Below are 22,148 nucleotides of genomic sequence, written 5' to 3' on the forward strand. Positions count from 1 at the left end.
GTTAACTGGATAACACTGTGATATGTCTTCAACTTAAAGAGACCTAACTAGTGACGGCTGCAGCAGAGTGCTCTGTTCCAAGCATATGAAAATGCCCAAATTTAACTGGTGTGAAAATGCCTGCACCAATCTCTTTACATAAACCTTTAACCAAAACCTTATATGGTTCTTCAGATGTCTCAACCTATCAAACTCCTCAAAACAACAGCTGTTAGATTAAAGGGGGTCATAATAAACGTTGTATTTTGGTTTTTGATTTTTATTTGCAGTTTTTGATGGCTTTTAACATGTTTCATCAATAAATGTCTTTAGTTTAAGAATTCAAGTATTCATTAAATATAACATTTAAAAGTACAGTATATGCATCACAATTCAACAAAATGGGACTTCACTGGAACTGGATTAATTATTTTCAAGGAGTCAAAAATAAAACTTCATTTAAGGCTCAATGACTAATAGAATACTTTACTTAAAGAAGCAGACAGCTGAAACAGTTTCAGTCTGGATTAATTTTCATAATTGTGTGCTTTCTTCATAAGACAATTATGTACTGACAATTTGCAAAAAGCACATTTATCCTGGTCATTTTTTTTTGGTTGTATTACAGTCCAAATGAAAACATTTTGTGGAATTTCATTTTAGAACTACACACAAACAAGTAACGTGACAGTAATTTAGCAACCACATATACTGTACAGTATATGCTGTGATTTTTCTGAATAGGTAGTGCTAAGCTTGGGATGATGTGTCATTTGGCTCTGCATCTCCCGCAGCACCTTCATACAAAGGATTGTGAAATGAGTAATCTGTGTCTCTTTTCCCAGTGTAGACATCCTGTTGAGAAATTGAAAAAAAAGCACAGAACACAGTTTTTACACACTTAAAGCTTTAAGTAAATTTGAACTGACTGGTGTTCTTTGTGATCAGATTTTGTATAATTTATAAGCAACTTTCAATTAGAAAAATTGTATTTTAGAATAAATGTATTTTATCTTGTTTATCTTAATATTTATTAAAATATCTAAGAATTAGTTACTCATAGGTCTTAACATCCACGCACACACAAAATAACAGATTTATTGCAACTGTAAAATTGATTTTCTTATCTCACATTGAAGTGTGTTTAGGATCATTATCTACTGTACTCTGTCAGCTTCTCCGGAGGTGAACAACACAATGCAATGCCATATTACAACATTAATGCTAATCCCAGATGGTGTCGACAGATAATCAAGGTCAAGATTTCAAAAAAGTCCCTTGTGCTTTACTACTGGTGACCAGAAGTTTTTTTTTTACTGAACAATTCAATTATGTTTGTACTGAAGAGTGTTGAAAAATTTTTGAATAATAAGTCAACATCAACATTCCAAAACACATGATAAATGTTGACCTTTCCATGCAGATAATATGATAATTTTAATACAAATATATATATATAACCAGCAAACATTATATGCACATACATTTAACTGTAATAATGCAGTTAACTGTCACAATGCAGACTGTGACAGTTACAATGTCAGTGCAGACTACAGTATGTGCTGGAAAAAAACATTATACTGTACTGTACACACAATAAAATTACTTTATATCTAACTATCATCTGTATATACTAATGCTGTCATATTCAAGAATATCAGAAAATGTCAATATGGCAATTTGTGTAGTAATTTGCATTAATTGCTAATACATATGATAAGGCAGTGCATTGGCTCTGTGGCTAAGGATCTGTGCTTGTGGCTGGAAGGTTGCTGGTTTGTGAGCAAGGCCCTTAACACCAACTGCTCCAGGGGTGCCGTATAAATGGCTGACCCTGCGCTCTGACCCCAAACTCTCTCTCACCGTCTGTGTCTCTCATGGAGAGCAAGATGGGGTATGCAAAAAGACAAATTCCTAATACAAGAAATTGTATATGGCCAATAAAGTGATCTTATCTTATCTATATAAAAAGTATAAAAAGAACAAAATATAAAAATGTTAGATATATACTTTATTTATTTATCAATGCAGTATTTAAATTTGCAATTAAATTTTATTTATAAATGGTGATGTAGACAAACAACTTCAAAACATGACAGTAATTCATATTTAGTAATAATATCCGAACCATGCTTTTAACAGCATGAAAGCATAGATAATTAAGAGAAAAATAATTACAGGAAGTAAATTGTAGCATGCCACAGCATGGAAAATAAAGAAGCATTTGAGTAACAAAGCAAAACAAATTAAAGTTGATACATGTATTATCAAAAAAGTTTTAGGCTGCTCACTGTTATGTGCTTTAGAGATACAGTTCTATAAATTGCACTAGAGAGAGCACATTTTGATCCCTACCTCCTGTAGTTTCAGCCATGGATAAACACTAATATGAACACCAGGGATTTCATCACTTAAGGGGGACTGGAAGAAAAAAAAACACAGCAGTGGGATCTCGGTTAGGCATGACACTCACAAACTTTTAACATTGAGCTCTGTGGAAGAAGTACTCTTATTATGTAGACACACAGCCATACAATTTCAGACATTCCACTGAATAATGAAGGTGGACATACAGACCCAGTCATTCAGAATGCATGCCAGATAATGCAGCACATTGTGCTGCACACACCAGAGACTACTAAAGCACACTGCCTTTAAAAGAATATTCAGTTGCGGGACTGCACTACTTTATAAAACCACCAGGTGGAACAGTGAATGCTTAACATGGCATGTGGCAGAAGTTGGCCTATTGCAAAAAATGGTCTGGTTTTGTATCCCGGTCAACGCTGAGCCACTTGAGAGAATTTAACTTGTATAGTGTTTAGACTTTTATTAATTTTAAACTGTGTATTACTGTATGTTGAATATTAAATTAATTTAAAATAAAGCTATTTTACAAAACAATACTACTCAGTTGTATATATAAGAATAGTTTATTACTATAGTAGGAGTTAATTGTGAACGTGATGTGCTTCTTTCAGATTTACATCCGCACTGAGATAATATATATTTTGTCCTGATGTAAATTTTAGCAATGAGTAATCAGGAAACAATTTAACTTTATATTTTATTATGAAAAATATATTTCACACATATTGTACTGTAGCGGCATTTAAAGCCAAAGCCTTTGTGATTACTGGATAGTTCATACAGTACTTCCAAATTGCTTTGTCAGTCTGTCTCAGAGGTGGGGGGGGAGCGGGTGTCACCTTAATATCTGATACTCTTCTGTCCACTTAAGTGGTCATGAATGTCCAGTGAATATTTAATGTGCTGACATATACAGTAGAAAATTAATAAAAACATCACTGTAAAAATCCTAATACAGTATATTTACAATTTATTTACAATTGGTTTCATTTGCCATTGCACTTTTAAGTTGCATCACAAAGAAAATAAAGTTGCATTACAAAGAAAATAAAAATGGTAGTAAATGTTTCCAATCTAATCACAAGTTACCTAGTCAAACAAATTGACGCAGATTTTTCAGAAGAAAGTGGAATATGGTACTACAACCAGCTATATAAACTTATTGATAAGTTTACTTATTGACTTATTGATATCAAATTTTATCCAGTTTAGTCTTACAAATATGACAAAATACAATATTTATACAATAAATAGCTTTATATTTTTTATTCATGTTATTTTCACCTATTCTGATTAGGTTGTGCAGGAAAGAAAACAAATTAATCTTTATAACACCCTGTGCCCTAGCAATCAGAATTCATCAAGGCAGTCCATACCACCAGCACATACAGTGAACTTTAATGTTTCACTCAAAAATGGAGCATGTTATCATTCCTATTATCAAGAGACTATCAATTGGGCTGCATTGGATTCAGAATCAGGATTTAAATTATTTGCTTATCAGGCGGATATGGATTCAATGAACTTCACTCTCTGCTTTGGATTACGAGATGTTTTTGTCCTTAACTTCATGTATATCAGTATCTTCTGCCTATACTCACTTCATTCTATATTAAAAATGATAGCATTTCTACCACATTTTTGTGCCTTTTGTTATGGTGTTATCTTTTTTCTGTTAAAGGATATTCAGTATATGAATTTAGACACTACTTTTTCATTTTCTTCTTAGTATATCTGAAATTGTAATGATTAAAGTTTCTGTGAAAGAATGTTTAAAGTAGATATACAGTAGCAGTAGCTCAGACTGAAATGGACATGCACACTGGGGAGCTGAAACTTCCATCTCTTAAAAAGAAACAGCAGGGGAAACCATTTCTGTGTGAGAGTGCAGAGATACTCTATAGCCATTGAAAAGATGAAGACCTCAGTCCAGCTCTCAGGTGTCATTACTGTGGCTGTTCACATTGTGATTTACATAACTCCTACATTTAGAACCAACACCTAGTCATAGGCCACAGAAACAAATTTGAAATCACACCTATGACATATCTAATTGCTTATAATTATTCTTAATTATTAGAATGGAATTGCAATTTCAAGGCTCATTGAGTCCCTTCCTTTTTAATACTCATAAAACCTTCCTTTATTCTGCCCACAATTCCTTTTTTCCTTGTATGAAAAAACCAATGTATGACAGAAAACAACTTAAACAGATATACGAGGACCAATAGCCCTTCTCTGTCTTTTCCATCACAGCAACATAATGAACACTGTGCATTTGTTTTGCTAGCAATATGAAGCCGACAAGAACATAAAAAATAAAATCTCACATATTAGAAGACAGTTTAAAGTAGACTTACTGTATGGCACAGGACACTATATGTATTGGAAAACTAGAATGTGTTATCACACTAGAATAATATTATACTGGTTGTTAAATTATTGATCTGCTTCATGTTATGCTGCGACCGTACACCAGGCACAGCCGCTGTGTGATTGGTCTGAATCCAAGAGACTGAAAATCCTAACTAACAATGGAGGGAAGGTAATGGGTAGAGCAGGTGAAACATAAATAATGAGATACTGGCCAGTGGAGCTAAGAAAGCACCCGCTGGGCAGTAGGGAGAAGAAAGGTAAAAAAATAGGAATGAGCCACCCTGGCCCACAGTTGTGTCATGTCCAGTAGGCTACTCAGCACAGAAGGGTCTGACCAGTCCAGTTGGGGGGAACCAGGAGCCAGCTGATTCAAGACACATGCTCTAAAGGGAGATCTCTTCCAAGACTACTCCCGGAGTGTGCTCGATCTCCCAGCTGCAATCCTCCGATGAAGGGCACAGTGTTACGATCCCTGCCTCCCGTCTACGGAAGAGGCAGAAGAAGGCGTAGCCTTACTCCATCAGTTTACCTATCAGTTTTCTTATTCACCACCACACCCCCGTCTCATCCTATACTTAAACACCTGTCTTTTCCTACCTCCTTGCTCAGTATTGGTTTTCCTTTCGAGCTTCCTAGTTGCGCTACTCCTTCTTCTGCCTTGTGTCCTTCTTGGTTTTCGGTTTACGTTTTTTTCCCCTTTTTGACGACGGTTTTTCGGATCACGGCTTGGCTTCGGTATTTACGCTCTGTTTTGGATCTCTGGCTTCCCCTGGACTATCAGATTGCTCTATTGTCTACGGTTTCGGATCACGCTTTGGCTTCGGTAACTCGTTCCCTTTTGGATCTCTGGCTTCCCTTGGACCCTCGGCTCGTTTCTTCGACTACGGCTTTCTTTGGATCACGGCTAGGATTTATCAGCTCCTGCAAGTGGGTTCATTCACTGGTTTCGGTTTCTCTTACCGAATCCGTAACACACAGGGTCAGATGAAATTGGATTCCCTGGCACCTGATAGACTGAGCCTACGGAGACAACTGCTGAAGACGGGTCCTTGATCTTGACCCTCTCTAACTCCAGAAGTCCTTGGACAGCACAGTCTTGGACAGATCTCCCAGACAGAGCTCACGGAGCAGAATCACAGAATAAGGAAGGCTCCTATGTGACCCTGTAAGATGACCCAGTAAAGAACAAGGTAAAAAGCCATGGTGAAGATTAAGTGCAGGGCGAAGAATGAGGCTGGAGCAGCAGTGCCAGGGTTGGCGTGCAGGACTGGAGTGCAGGACTAGTGTTTGGGGTAAAGGATTGGTGTTCAGGACACAGGACTATCAGGACTGAAGGTCAGGACACTAAAAAGGCACAGGTTCCTTTAAGAGTGCAGGCTGCTTCAGCGGAGATTCGGAAAAGCAGTTTAAGGTGCCTGGTGCTCCAGTCAAAGGAGGCTCCCCCAGAATCGAGCTGGGTAGTGGCAGAGATGGGAGCAGCACAGGAGAGGTCCGGAATTCCAGGACAGACAAGACCGCAAACAGACGGGTCACTGAAGAATCAGCCTGTATCAACTGGGGAGAAGAGACTGTGGAATAGAGAGGAGTGAAGGAAGAATTTGAATAATTGAAGTAATTGAGTAATTTGTGCTGGGTGATAAAGGAGCATGGACTGAAAGTGGATCTGGTTGCAGCGGAAAGTCATGAGAAATTTGGGGACGAGAGATGCTGCAGGACAGTGGGCATAACACCCCAAGGATGATCTCATTTATTGCACTCAGGAATCTCCTCTACCTATCATTATATCACACCAACCCTTCTGTTATAGAAGGGTTGTTGTATTCTCATTCTGTCCTCAGTAGTGTGCTATGTTTATGGATTAACATTTCCAGCTGTTCATCTTTTGTATAGTGTATGCAGAATTCCTGAGATAACCACTTAGTTCTGAGCTTTGGTTTGTATGGAAAAATTGCCATTTATGCCAATGTTATTTGTCCCAACATGAATAACAACAACTGGGTCTTGCATTTGTTGGGATCCTATTTATGCTTTGGATAATTTTACAATATATCCAATGTTACATTTATCTTAATCCTTGTTACTTAAAAAAAAAATATTTCATCAATACAGAAAAAATTAATTTAAGACCCTTTAGGTCCTACAGCTGTAAGGTGTGTTCTGGTAAGAAAATACGTTTTCTCAACATACTGTATTTGGTGATAATGACAGAATGTCCTTACGGTATCCGTTTGCTTGATAACTATGCCTTACCTTACAATACACAACATCATGGAATATTGTTTGTCCTGAATTTAAAGAACTTCGATAGAAGCTCTGATTATCTTAAACTTTTTATTACATGAATTATTACTTTTACTATTACTACTCCTATAGTTATTATTACTATAAATGAAATATTTTTTTGTGTTTTTTTACATGCATGTTTACATTTTGAGAATTTCTGAACTGATTTTTATTTTTAAAAGATTTTTTACACTTGAATGGGAAAGATGTTCCAGAGCCTTTAACAAAAGGATTCCCAAAAACAAAATAATATAATACATGGATGATATTCACCTCTGCCTTGCAATCAAAATGCGCAAAGACAGGATTGTGCACAGTGCCCAAATCCGTTGTGGTGGATTTCCTACACAAATGGGAGAAAAAACAAGTAGATATATTATTTTTTTATTCTGTATTGATGGATTAACTATTGTATTTTAAAAACACTGTACACATGTAGTCCCTTATATAATACCATCTGTTTTGACCTGCAAATACTAACACTGTTTTTATGCTGCATATTTTTTTCTTTCTCTGTAGTGCTTGTATTTTCTAATGTTAGGAAAAGTTAACAATCAAATAAATGGTGTATGCTACATCAATAATTATTTTAAAATATAACTTACCCAAGAGCATGTTTTCTTCTCTGCACAATCAGTATTATGCTTACAATTCCTAAGACAATCACAAATAATCCAGCTCCCAGACCTGCAAAAATGCCCACTGGAGGAAAGAAACAAACCCATTAGTTTATCGTATCATGTACATTTTGACCTTTCACTTTTTAAAGAATATAAAAATGTACCTACCAAGCCTGTGTTGTTTTAACAACAACAACAACAACAACAACAACAACAACAACAACAACAACAACAACAACAACAACAACAACAACAACACTTTTTATTTTTATAAAGCACCCTTTAAAGTTGTATCTCAAAGCACTTTACAGTAGGTTGAAAAAAACAGTTTAAAGGATAGCAAATTACAAAGTACTGTAAGTGCAGTAGGAGTTAGAAAATGGAGCAGACACAGATACCAATTAAGTACAAAGCCTTTTTGAACAAAAGGTTTTGGGTCTAGATTTCAATTCACTCAGGGTGAGTGACTCTCTGATATCCCTGGGGATAGAATTCCAGAGCTCTGGGGCATAGCAAGAGAAGGTCCTGTCACCCAGAGTGTAAACAAGCTTGGGGGATATATACAGTAGAAGACCAGAGTCAGACGGATGCAAGGTGGCGAGTAGACAGATAATGTACTGAAAGGCACATAGGTATTGAGGTGCCAAGCCATATAAAGGCCAATATGTGAGCTTGAGGATTTTGAAGTCGACTTGAAACCTGATAGGAAGTCAATACAAAGGCTACATGACAAGCTTAATGTGATTACTTGCAGTAGACCTGGTCAAGATTCTGCCTGCCGAATTCTGAACACATCAGAGTTTTTCCAGTTTGGATTTATTTACCCCAGTGAGCAGGAATCGCAATAATCAATTTCACTGTTCACCAACTTTTCGACAACAGTTAGAGACAACACAGGATGAATTCTGTGATGTTTCTGAAATGTTTACAAGGTTCTGTACATGAGGGTCATAAGTATAGCCAGGATCGAATATCGCCCCTAAATTCTTCAATTTTGATTGAAATTCATAGTGCCATCTCCAGATAGGGTTACTGCATTAGTTTTATGTAGGTGATGTGTGGTGCCGAGTAGTATGACCTCAGTGTTGTCACAGTTTAAGCCAGGGAAAGTTTTGGTTATATCAGAGATTCAATTAGAGAGTGTAGTAACAGCTATACCATTATCATGTTTAGTATGGACATAGATTTGAGTATCATCAACACAGAAATTATAATATAAATAATGTGATTTTAATATGACCAAATGGGACTATGTAAATGCTGAATATTGCTTGATATAGCCATTCTTGGTTGTAAAAAAGTGTTGTAAAGTTGGGATGAGGTAGGTAATACAGTGGGGCAGTTAGGCTTTAATGACTGATGGTGAAGAACAGGTATTTAGTATTGTTTAGGTTATTATCAATGATATGGGAGAAATAGCTCGATCTAGAAGACTCCATTGCACCCTTGTATTCAATCAAGTACTCCTTTCAAGAATGTACAGTAGATGTACACTCAAGCCATAAAAGAAGCCACCTCCATTCGAGGGTGAGAGACTGCCTTCATTGAATGCAACTGGTCAGTACACCTTGGGGCATGGCGAGTATGGAAGTTTGATTGAGTTTCAACAGTAGCTAAGATATCAAGAGGAGTTAAAAAAGAGTTATTGAATGTTTGCTTCGTGTCATCCATAGTATCGCAGATAGGAAAGCAAGACAATGAAAACAGAGCAGATGCAGACCTATTCAGAATAGCAAATCTATTCTGGCCAAGTTTAATAAAAAGTTCTGGCCACAAGGTAAACTTGAAGAGTGTGAGACAGGGAATTCTAAATCAAGGAGAACTGCTATGTGATCAGAAAGGTCTAGTTCAAGATAAATGTGAAACAAAAGAGTCATTTAAAATGATTAAGTCCAAGGAATGACCTTTTCTTGTGAGTTGGATTAAAAACAAGCTGTGTGAGACCAAAGTATTTCAATATACAGTAACTAGAATATCCTTATCCTTAAACTGGAATGCTGTAAATCAATGTAAATATTAGAATCTGCTGAAATATAGCAGAGATAATAAATCAACAAACTCACTTAAAAAGCATCATTATGCTTGGGGGGTCTATAAACTCTAACAATGATTGTAGGCTGATGAACAGTGACATTTAAAAAAAGACACTCACAATTAGAATGCACAGATACAGTAACCAGACTTGCACAGAAAACTAAGTTCTACAGTAAATAACAACAAGGCCCCTGCCATGGCCAGAGATTGCTCAAGACATATCATGGAGGAATAATCTGGTGAAACAGGAGACCTTCAGTTTGTTTGTGCCACATTTCAGTCAAGTACAAAAAGTTTTTTTTTATCAGTGTTGAAGTCACTGTTGTTGTTTGCAGAATGGGTGTTGAATAAGGTTGATTATCCTGTTTTCAGTGAGGCAGGGGGTTTGGTGCGAAATGCAATGTGTTCCAGACATGGAAGTCAGTGTAAACTGTTAATGTCTGCACCAGAGTGGGACAATTTAGGGGCCTGGGACTGAAAAACAGGTATAGTTTTTTCTACTGTCACCTGAAGGAAAATTTAAAATGGTAGTGACAAATGCATGAATAATGAATTTACTTCAGAAAATTCAAAATGTGAATGTCTTCCATGTTTCAAGCCTTTGCCAAGACAGCAAAATGTCATTTGTATTTTATTGTAGCATGTCAATTCAGTATGCAAGCCAGTTTGAAATGTGTTCATTTAATAAAACCCTATAAATGTTTAATGCATTTCATTAACCTTGTGTGATCTTTCTGTAGGTTTCTTATTAATTTTTGTTGTACTGCTTGCAATAAGCACTGCAATAAAAGATTATTTGGTACATACATTTTTTCCTTTTTTTTTTATAAATATTATGCACTTCATGCATATACCGCAGTATTATTCGTATATGAGTGTATTCATATTACTTTATTTTTTAAAGGCAATATAAAATCTGATATTAATATTTATTCTAAACAATATTTCTTATTCTGCATAATTTAAATATTGGATATATTAATATAAAGTATATGTATATATATTAGATGTACAAACTCAAGGGAAACCTAGAATGGATTCCAAGAACACAAACTGACAGACTATTAGACTCCTGTACGATGGAAACAGCAAGAGCCAGCAGGATGAGTACGGCATGATGGGGACTAAAGACTTTGACTTTTTCATCCCTGAGGGCATCAATATATCAAAGAACTAAATATGCATGCATTTCTACCACTGCATTCTCTGAAATTCCTGAAAAGAATGAATGCAAAATCGAATTTAAAAAGAACAAAGGCTTTTCAGACCACAGCAATTGTGGATTTGTCACTAATTTCAAGTCTTTTGAAAAGTCAGTCCAGTATGTATCTAAATTCATTGACCATTGCTTACAAAAAAATAATTGTGTCTCTTTGCTCAGTGGTAAAGCACAAGGCAGACACAGATCAATGGATTTACTGTACACTTGGATTCCAGTATAGGGTCAAAATGTACAACTATTGTAAGATGATTTCCATCTCACCAGTTTCATTTTCATTGTAAACGGTAGAGGTGGGGAGAGGTTTGGGTTTTTCTTTAAGGTGACAGCGGTTTCCCCTCCATCCTGATATACATCTGGGGAAAATAAAATATATATACACACACATTAGAAACAGAGCAGGTGAAGCTTACTTTTTTACATATACAGTACATCAGCTATATTGAGTATTTGTATACTAAATTATGTATACCCGTGTGCATTATTGAAATGTTACTGTTCCTACAGTGATAACTGATACCACTCTGGGTACTCCTAGGCAGAAACTAACTTGCATAAATTTCTTAAATTTTCACTTTATTAAGCTGTGTTTAAAATGATCTGTTTCATAACTGTTTGGAGCAAGCCAAAGGAAATAAACACATCTCCTCAGCCAGAACATCACACCTCTGGTTCTTTAAAAAAATGCAGAGGCTTAAAATTAATAATTTACATAACTAGGTATGCACTTCAGTATTACAACTTAACATTCAATGCATGTCAGTGAATATGTAACTTGCATGCTTCACATATTTTTGTTATGAGGAGTTTATTTGTATGCTTTGTGGTCTTCAGAAAGGTATCATGTCAGGTCGAAGGCCCTACAAGTTTTTCAGTGATTGTAGAATGAATAATTTTACATTTTAAAAAAGTCTTCAGAATTTGATTTATCCTTGAAGAACTTTTAAAAAGCTTGCAAAGTCTTGAAATAAAAATATATGACAGGAGAAGTGCAATTAAAAAGATCTGTTGGACTGTTAGAACAAACAACATCCATTGACACGAGCACATTTGCATCACACCTTTTGGGACATAGTTACAGCTGAAATATGACAAAGCCTAGAAATGAATCTAGTTTTGATTTAATGGATGGAGTGCATTTATAACAGCTAAACTACCTCATGAATATGTGTTGACTGCAAAAAGTGCCTTTCACAAGTATTGGGACAGTAAAGCCTAGACTAGGATTTCACTAAGATCACTTAACAATAGTTATTTCCCATGATAAAATAACATGGCTGATAAGTACAACATATAAGTAGTGTATTTCTCAATAAAGTTAACTCAGTTTTATCCTCTTAAGCCAATTAAAAATGTGTTTAGCCTAGATGTACTTATTTTGAAAGAGCAAAAGTATTTGGGACAATTGCTTAACAGGTATATCTTGCCTGTCAGGTTCTTGGTATTGGGTAATTAGACACTTGGGGCTAGTGTAGCATAGCAGGTAAGTCTGGACTCATGATAGCACTCATAAATAGTCGGTTGTAGGTTAAAATCCCAGACATCAAGTTGCAAACACTTATGTTGTACCCTGAGCAAGGTGCTTTTCACTCAATTGCTCCACTCAGCTAGATGTATAAATGGTAACCAGCATTGCTGGGGTTAGGTCTTGTGAAGGACTGGTGTCCTATCGAAATGGGGAGTCATATGCTCACTGATTGTTTCATGCCTAGAAACCAGGATAAACACTGCCCTAATGCACCATTATGGTCTACATGGAATTACATAACTAATAAGACACTCTGTGGCATTACACAGGGCTTGTTCCGAGTGGACGTAGATCCCTTGTCTAAGGGTGATGCATTGCCTTGACAACCACAGCTGAGATGGATAGTTTAGGATGAGCCACAGCTGTGGGAGTCATTTAAGAACACACTGAACACTTCCCCAGAGGGACCAGTGAGCAGGACCTCAGGCCTGAGTTGCAGCGGAGAGAGGACGTGGAAGACAAGTTCTCCTATTTGCATGGCTCAGCTATGAGAGAGAGCCAGGTTGAAGCAGGACCAAAGTGATTGTCAGACGCTGCTGGTGCAACTATATCTAAGAATGCGTCTATCTTGAGAGAGAGGAAAAGAAGAAAGATTCAGGGCTGCAACTAACCCCCATGAGGGGAAAGTTTTAGAGTGACAGTCCCAGAGGGAATTGTGAAGAAAGTGTAAGGCCATCTTATTTTTTTTCTCTTCTCCTGCCCCGCCATGAGTACTCACCGGGACAGGCTGAGTTTCTCCTCTTCTGTTCTGCCATGAGTATTCACAGGGACAGGCTGAGTTTCTCCTCTCCTGTTCTGCCGTGAGTACTCACCAGGACAGGTTGAGCTTCTCCTCTCCTGTTCTGCCGTGGGTACTCAGCAGGACAGGTTGAGCTTCTCCTCTCCTGTTCTGCCATGAGTACTCACCAGGACAGGTTGAGCTTCTCCTCTCCTGTTCTGCCGTGAGTATTCACTGGGACAGGCTGAGTTTCTCCTCTCCTGTTCTGCCGTGAGTATTCACCGGGACAGGCTGAGTTTCTCCTCTCCTGCCCTGCTGTAAGCATTCACCGGGACTGGGACCAGGGCTGAGTCTTTAGGCCTCGCTCTTTTCTATTCTAGTCTGTATTCTGCTGTTCAAAGCAGTGTTTTTGTTTTCCGCTGTTCAAAGCAGTTATTTTTTTTAGTCCAGTCTGGACCCTGCTGTCAAAAGCAGCTCTTCCATTTTTTTTAAAACCTTTCAAGCTGACCTCATGCAAGTGCCTCCTCAAACGGGGCATCAAATTTTACTGGTGTTCGCTGCGGTTCCTTCAAACCCGCATTGTTACAACTCGTAAAAGAGCTGTGAAAATGTCTTGCATTGACTTTAGTGTTTGGAGTTTGTAGACTGAAAACCAAAGACATTTGTGTGAAAGAAAAGCAGAAACTGAAAGAAAAGACTCAATCAGAATGATAGAACATATGAAATCCGGAACCTGCAGAATGCAGTGGTGAAACTGGCAAAATTTGCAGTTTGCATATAATAATAAGCATAATTACAAAGGCTACATCCCAAGATATAAACCTGGTCAGTACAAAGAATGATTATAATTTGTTCAGAATATGAGCCATGAGAGTTTTGGCAAAATGAGACAAAAATAAACCCTGACAATTGATGGAAAATTTAACTATGAAGAAAGGATTAGCTAATGCTTAAAAGAATGCCACCTCACTGATGAAGAATGATCTCGCCTGGCTAATGGTATAGATGAGATCAACCCAGAAGACTTCTTCAGAACGAACACCGAAACATGAACCAGAGGGCACCAGTTGAAACTACTGTATGTGAGAGTACTGTACAAAAAAGTAGGCACAATCATAAAGGGTTGTAGGAGTATGAAACAAGCTGCCTTGCTGAAGGTTGTTGAAGCCTATACCCTGGACATGATACCCTGGAAAGGGCTGAAAGGAATCCTTACATCAATAAGCTAATATTAAATAGGCATGTTGGGTAGAATGGCCTCCTCGCATTAGTAACCTTTATGTTCTATGGCCCTCTCTGGAACTGGCTCACTATCTTTATTCAAGATGTAACTAATTATGTCAGCAGCAGAATTAATTATGAAGCTTAAATAAACATTTTACTAATGTAGAAGAAAATACTTCTATAAGTGTTCACGTCCCCCAGCATCATCACAGTCTATATGAATAATGCAATCAAGTTAAACAGGAAAAGAAAGTGGAAACTTTTAGATGGGCCAGATCAATCTCCAGATTTAAATTTAATGGAGCATGCATTGTAGCTGAAGAACTGAAGACTGAAAACCTCAAGAATAGGCAAATGCAGCATCTTGGCTAAGCATCTTAAACTGTTACAGAGTTTGGTGCACTCAATTGATCACAGACTTCCTGCAATTATTGCCCCAAAGGGAAGCAATAATAAGAATTAATAATAATTGCTTAAATTTATATAGCGCCTTTTCTGGACACTCCACTCAAAGCACTTTACAGGTAATGGAGACTCCCCTCCACCACCACCAATGTGTAGCCCCACCTGGATGATGTGATGGGAGCCATAGTGTGCCAAAACGCTCATCACACATCAGCTAAAGTGCAATCAAATACTGAGTTTCCAATTCTGAAATTGACTTAAAATGAATGTGTTCCAATATTTATAGTCACTGAAATCACTGGGTTGAACACAAGTAAAGTTTTTTTCATTTGATCAAAAGCATGCATGAAATTATCCTAAAATGAAAAGTAATTATATTGTACTGTACTTATACATATTATTTCATGCTTATTAATAAAAGCTACTCAACTTTTTTCTTTTTTTTTTCCACAGAAAAAGAGTTTATGTCCAGGAAAAAGAGGTTTTTGACTTTGCTTTCTCAGTACCATCGGAACTGCATTTAAGTCTATAACACTGATAAATAAGGAATTAGAAAGGATCAGTAGGAAGTCTGATCAATACAGTACAACAATTACTTGAACCTAAGCTGCACATTTTAGAAGGCATGGCAACAACAGTGGTCTTAAAAGTGTAAGTGGTCACCACTTTTATTTAAGAAATTACAAGCAAATCACATTCAATGTTACAGGTTTGTAGCATTGTAGTTTTGGAATAGTATAAAAAAGAAAAATGAAGCAGCATTCTAATTTCTTTGAATTAGAATGTTTCACTAGCAAAAATATTCGCAGCATATTCTTTGGTCAGCCACAGGAAATAAATGCAGCAGTTGACTAGACTGTGGAACACATATTGAACATTATATATGTTTTTTCTTTGGAAAGTCCCCTTCTCACACTAGCATTAGCCGTGAATGTGGTTTTCAATCACTTGGGGATACAGAGCATGTTGAACTTATTCAGCATGGGGTCAAATATCTTCGAGGAAAACAGCGGATTAATGCTATTTGGCATTTGGTATGTGGTCTCTCTCTTAAATGGTTGTGGTGGAAGAATGCTCAAGTACTGACCAATCATATTCATAAAAAGCTCTTGGAAATGGAACTTTAGTCTGGAATGAATAAAGGTTGGTGCTGCATCCGTTTTACAAAACAACCACATTTTAGACTGATTGTCTACAATTGGCAAATGATTCCCCAGTAGAGACCATAGATTTTATGTGCAATATAAATAGATACTTTATGTCATTTTTGCCTTTGTGAAAAGCATGTTCCATAGTACACTCTTGACAAGGACTGTCCATTTTCCCTGAGCTGTTGTGTGAATTTAGAAACTTGATTGTGTTTAAACAGAAAACCAGGTTATCTCTTTTCTGGGTTAAAAATAAGGGCCTTTTAAGATTACATAACTTTATTTTTCCATGAAAAAGACTAGTCAAAATAAATCTCCCATTTGCGGTTTAATGTATGGCATATTCAATCTGAGCTTGTTTCCACTTTCCTTGAATGTGACAATCTTCTTAATGACTGACAGAGACATTGCTAGCATGGCTTGCCACTTAAATCTCTAGCCCAGCTAAGCCACTCTCTACCCTTAAGAAAAACCTTTCCATATTTTTGGCTAGCCACACAGAAAGAGGAAGTCAGAGTGTTTGCTGACATGTCTTTTCTGGTTTTGGAATAAACGTCTGATCATGTCTCTTATTCCAGACGTTTGAGTCTGCTTGGGTGGTGGTTTAACTAAAACACGAAGGACTGAGTTTGGCCATGTTCCAAAGCTCAGAGACTGCAGCTAAACCACCCTTGTGGTCTGTAGGATAGAATTATTAGTCCCACATTTTCTTTTCTTTTTCTCCAGGCACACACTCAATTTGTAACTCTTTCAATGTAAGGTTTCTGGGATTTCTTAAGTTGGAGATGTAGTACAGACACATACTGTACTGTATATAGTATGATGTGTTTATATAAAGGGTCTTGAAGTCCATAACAGCTTTGCCTTTGGGTTGTACAAAACAGATTGGTTTAATTAAACATATTCATGCACAGTACAGGGACAATATCTCTTCAAATAATTCTGTACACTATTCTTAAATGTGCAAATATCGTACTGTAAAATGAGGCTGCTTCAGTGACTTCACCTCTTAAGTTGCTCAAGACTCTTCTAATTCCCTGCAGTCTGGAACCAGTCTTTTGGCAATGTGACATCTGACATGTCTGAACATTGCACCTGGCCATACTAAGATGTGTCTGATGGGGACTCCAACCCAGTCTCCAGCTATGCATGCTATTACATGTTACTACATGCTAAACACTAGAAAATTCAGTTTGTTTAAACAAACACAAGTCCATTGACCACAAATACCTGTATGTACTTACTTGCAAAAGGGGCCTTCCTTGCCAACATAACACGTTCCTTCATTGATACAGTAATTAATTGGGCATTCTATAAATAAAGAAAAGCATGTTAATCCCATAACTAAAATATTTTTTATTTTATTATTACAAATATATTTTTAATTTTACAATAAAGATGGGGGGCACAACATTTCAAGAAAGGAAGAAAAAAAGACCCAAACAGACCAGAAAGTAAGTGTATGCAACAACATTCCTGTCTCTATTCTCCCTAAAGTTTCACTGCAGTCTTGGAAAATGTTTAGGGTAAAAACTCTGTTTAAAACGAATCCCTTAGCCTCTCAAACATGTTATCAAACATTTCAGGATTAGGGACTCCACTTGAATGGAACATGATCACTGTAATGACTGATGTCTGCAGTAAAGGGTCACAGCATTGTACAGTTTCAAGTAAAGCAGTATACTAACTAGTACAACAGTTTTCAAAATGGTCCAAATAAAGTGCTTTCTTTTTTTATTTCCATGTCATTGTGAACATTAAAGTGTAAATGAGTATCACAGGAAGGAGATATACCAACTGTCAAGACATACAGTATTAACTGTCTGGGAGTCCTGTTTGTGTGATTACAATGAAGTCTTATAATTCCACCTGCTTAAATTCTGTGAGGGCTTATTATGCCAACTGTCCATAAGGACCAATGAGCCAGGAAGAATAAGCTTAGTGCTGACAACTGTGGTATTTGTTTTTCTTTATAGTGATTTATGTCAGATGTATACAGTGTCCCAGTGGACATCATAACACATATTTCTATTCCAGTAATCCAACAACCTCAATAAAAAAGGTAAAAAAAGGGTTAATGGCAAATAATGGCTTAATTGGCAATTCTTAATTCTTCTGTAATAATAGTGCTTTTCTTTTTCTAATCACTCTTAGAGAATAAAATGCAAATCACCTTCCCTGTAATGTTTCTAAGATACAGTAGCTAATTTTGCAACCATTAGAACATAGTGCTGTACAATCCCTGAAACAAGTGCTTGTTCTCTACAAAGTCAACAAAAAGGGTGCTAACATGCACAAATACAGTACTTAAATGTTTTTTGACAAGTCAAGGTAATGTTTTTTAAAACTGTTTTTAAGAAAAGGACCATTTTGATACAGGTCTGCATGACTTAGAAGTAAGAAAAATCATTATCCTAGACTGTACACAACCAAGAAAACTGTTCAGGTTACTCATGCACTTCATGTGGTCTCAGGTAATGCCCTGAATGATGATCTAAAAAAAACCAAGAAGAATTGTCTTCTAATTTTAAGGGAATGCTGTCTCTCACCATTGCAGCTGGACTCGTCAGGCTGGAAGAGAACACAGTTGATGGAGCCGTCACAGCGCAGGGTTGAAGGCAGGCAGCTCCCCGTGTCTTCACAGAGCAGAGAGCCATTCAGACACAGCTTCACAGCTGCAGAGAAGCAACACAAGGTACAAATAATCACCCCTGATAACAAGAGCACGCTATCTATAACTGTATTGAGCTTGAGTCTTCACCAAAATCAACAACTATGCCAGCTCCTTTGCCATATTCAACAAACTGACCAAAACAAAACTAATACATAATAATACAATCCTTACACTTATATAGCACTTTTCTGGACACTCCACTCAAAGCACTTTATAGGTAATGGGTACTCCCCTCCACCACCATGAATGTGTAGCATCACCTGGATAATATGAAATTGCAGTCTCAGTTTATTAGTGTTATTTTTCATGTTATGTAAGGATTGGTGCAAGTGTAAAATACTTTAAAACATTTTAGAAATGAAAGTAATTTTATGAAATAGTACAATAAAATACGCTCGGGAGTGATGCCACTGAATGTGAACTGGAAAACTGTATATCAGATACCATTTAAGGAGGTTTTAACAAAAGTTTGGAGATATAATGGAAAACAAGTTCCCCTTGTAATCTTTTATGTTGTCACTTTCTGAAATGAAATGCTAAAAACAATCACAATATGCCCCTTTCTTCCACACATTTGTTTTTCCTTGGCATCCCTCAGCTAGCCGAGCTCCACCTTTGCAGCCACCCCTTAGTTAATTTTACTCTATGTGGGAGTCCTACTTTCCTCTTCCAACAGCCTATAGTTGCCCAATTTTTTTAAACAAAAATGGATAATGCATTTTGTGATTGGATGTCATTATTTGTCATGAAATCAGCAAGATTGGAATTTTAAACCATTTTAAACGTTCGATAAGGAATAAGCTTGCTACTTGTTCAAACTACGGTATGCACTGTCACTGACTGATGGCAAAAGGAAAGGGCTGCCTCATCCAAATGCTCATTGTGTAGAGACAGGGGACAGGATCTGCAACTGAAGTTTATAGTATATATAAGAGTTCATAGTATACTGTACCTCTCAACCCTGCAAATTTTATTGATATGTAAAACAGGTGTAACATCTCATGGTCATAATAGTCAAAGACACTTAGTAAAGAATATTTCCTAAGTTATTGCCGGACTCTGGAGTTCAATTTTAACTTGCTTGAAGGGGTTTTTTCTGCACCATCTTTAAAATCTATTTAGAGAATCTATATTACTTGTACATGCTTGATTGATGCTGCATTCAGCATATAATTTAAACTAGGGATTGGACTCTTATTTACCAATTTAATTATGTGCATGCCGTATGGATGGAGCTTTGGGATATTAACTGAAAGAAACCATGAAAAGGTAATTTGTATGACTATTATCATCAATGCATGCTTTTATCTTTTTCTATTAGATTTTGTTCTGCTGAAATTACAAAGCATCTGAATGGATTTCTTTCATTTTAAGATTATCTTTCATTCATAATAGCTGTTTTACACTGTGCTTTTGATTTTTTGAAAAAGTATCCAAGACAAAAACACGAATCATATTTGTGTAAGCTCTCTTCCCATTTTATATTGTAAAAGATTTACACATACATGTTTCTACCACAGAATAAGAAAGTCTTCTTCACATGCTATGGTTCTAAACACTATTACTAACAATAGTAATACTTCAATACTATACCACCAGGACTGCCAGTCCCACTCTGCAGTTTAAACACAGGAAGGAATCTCAATCTATTGACTCAATCTAATTTCTGGGAGAATTCCATAATCTACAATTTTCCATGTTGGTACAGATGTATGGAAATGATCATTAAACTAATTAAATATAAACAATAAATATTGCCAAGAAGCTAATAAATAATTGCGTTCCACATTCAACTTATAATACTTAAAGATTTACACCTGCAACTGCATACAAGTAATGTATGCTGAGGCTGCTTTCACAACCATACAACTCTCAGTACACCTAAAGACAGCTCCCTTTATTCCATATTTCTCCCCTACTATGATACTGTTGGACTAGAATCCCTTCCTCTATCTGCAGTCAGTATTGTGTGGTGTTCTCGTGATCCAAACGGCTGCTGTGGTAAACCCTGACCCAATCGCTAACCTTCACTTAAAATTGTTGGTCCCTAGGTTATTCTCTATAAGATTGTTGAGATTTGGCATTCTAATAAAAACTATCAATATAATGAGGGTGTCCATTCATTCACCTGTTTTTTTAGTTGACGTTTAGAAAGAAATCCCCCTTTTACAGACACTGTATGTACGGTATATTTTCTCTAAAATTACATTAATACTCATAAAATATTGCAAGGTTATCTAAAACCTTCAACTTAAAATGACTTGATGAAAAATGAGTTCAACTGGCCGATGGATGAAACTAAATGAGTAAATTATTTGTTCGCAATCTAAAATTATTTATTTATTCTGATAATTGCTAAAGTCCAGGGAAACAGTTTGTTATTTCTTGGCCATAAAGGTTAAATTTGTGCTGTATCTAAGTTTACACTTTTCATCAGTGAATACAAGTACAGTATAAATTAATTCTTTAAAATAGTATGTTGTGTGATTTTACTCATGCTTTCTTTTGGTTATCTGTCTGCTACGCACAAATTAGCTTTTCATTTAACTGCCCTCAGCCTCTCCATTGTTTCTGCCCATTTCATTAATAAACAGTTAAGATAATTACTGTTTTGGTCACCACCTGCTGCCAGATTTATTTTAGGAACTAGAATTATCAAAATTGAATTATTGTGGCACAAAGCCAGCTGTTCTTTACTTCTCAGTTATAGACATTTTGGTTCTGCTGGTTTACATAAAAATAACTTGTTTTAAAATAAACTATTCATGCTGAGAGAGGGTGCACGGTGGGAATTTGCTTTGATCACCATCTGCCACCTGCTTTATATTGTTTTTCTCCTTGCATTGTAGTTAATTTTCTTTATGTCACAAAACCTCATTTGTTTTTGTTTACTGTGGGTTCCAGACTACTTTAAAGTGTTCCCTCCATTATATTGTTAGAACAAATGGTTGTCAGGAGGAAAATACCTTTGAAACAGCAAACATAAAATTATCTCACACCATCTGCTACACATGCTGCTATCCTTATTATTGTTGAATAGCAAAATACAACATGTTCAGGAATGCTGTTCTAAAATCTTAAGTTTCATGCTTGATACTATCAATTTTATGGATTTAATGTGTAATGTGCAAATGAGTATAGTGGTTTATGGAAACAAAAACAGCTATGTGTAAAAACAATCCAAATAATTGTTTTGTTTTAGAATGTAATTATACATTCCCTATACTGATTATACTGTATATTAAAATACTGTATACTGTTTACCATTTAATACAGTATATATTGAAAACTATTTCATTTTGCAACAGCATTTACTCAGTCACAAACTGTAGACACCCTTTAGTTTTGAGGAACCAAATTACAAGAATTGAAATATTATAACACAATGTCAGCTATTTGAATTCCTCAATTCTTATAAAATGTCATAGAAAAAAAATCTCAAATAAAGCTAGGTGACATCACACAGTTTCAGTTCTGCTGGCTTGAATTTTAAAGGTAATCATGTTTTCAAAGAAGCAGATGATGATGTGAGCAAACCATACCTGGAAGAGGTTGCATGTATGGCAATCA

General features: G+C 36.4%; 1 protein-coding gene across 2 annotated transcripts in view; it reads right to left on the reverse strand.

The window, feature by feature from the left end:
• Window positions 1–238: 238 nt before the first annotated feature.
• Window positions 239–22,148, reverse strand: part of LOC148657314 (MAM and LDL-receptor class A domain-containing protein 2) — a 285,832-nt gene continuing 263,922 nt past the window's right edge. For both annotated transcript variants that reach the window (XM_088643402.1, XM_088643401.1), the window contains exons 111-117: window positions 18,454–18,579; window positions 17,149–17,215; window positions 11,146–11,237; window positions 7,614–7,710; window positions 7,282–7,351; window positions 2,335–2,400; window positions 239–834 (exon numbers count right to left, since the gene is read on the reverse strand). In XM_088643402.1, coding sequence (XP_088499528.1) covers window positions 730–834; window positions 2,335–2,400; window positions 7,282–7,351; window positions 7,614–7,710; window positions 11,146–11,237; window positions 17,149–17,215; window positions 18,454–18,579 — 623 coding nt within the window. In that variant the 3' untranslated portion in view covers window positions 239–729. The remainder of the gene's footprint in view (window positions 835–2,334; window positions 2,401–7,281; window positions 7,352–7,613; window positions 7,711–11,145; window positions 11,238–17,148; window positions 17,216–18,453; window positions 18,580–22,148) is intronic.

The sequence above is a fragment of the Lepisosteus platostomus genome, chromosome 8 (genome assembly GCF_059453375.1).
Source record: "Lepisosteus platostomus isolate fLepPlt1 chromosome 8, fLepPlt1.hap1, whole genome shotgun sequence".
Classification (NCBI taxonomy): domain Eukaryota; kingdom Metazoa; phylum Chordata; class Actinopteri; order Semionotiformes; family Lepisosteidae; genus Lepisosteus; species Lepisosteus platostomus.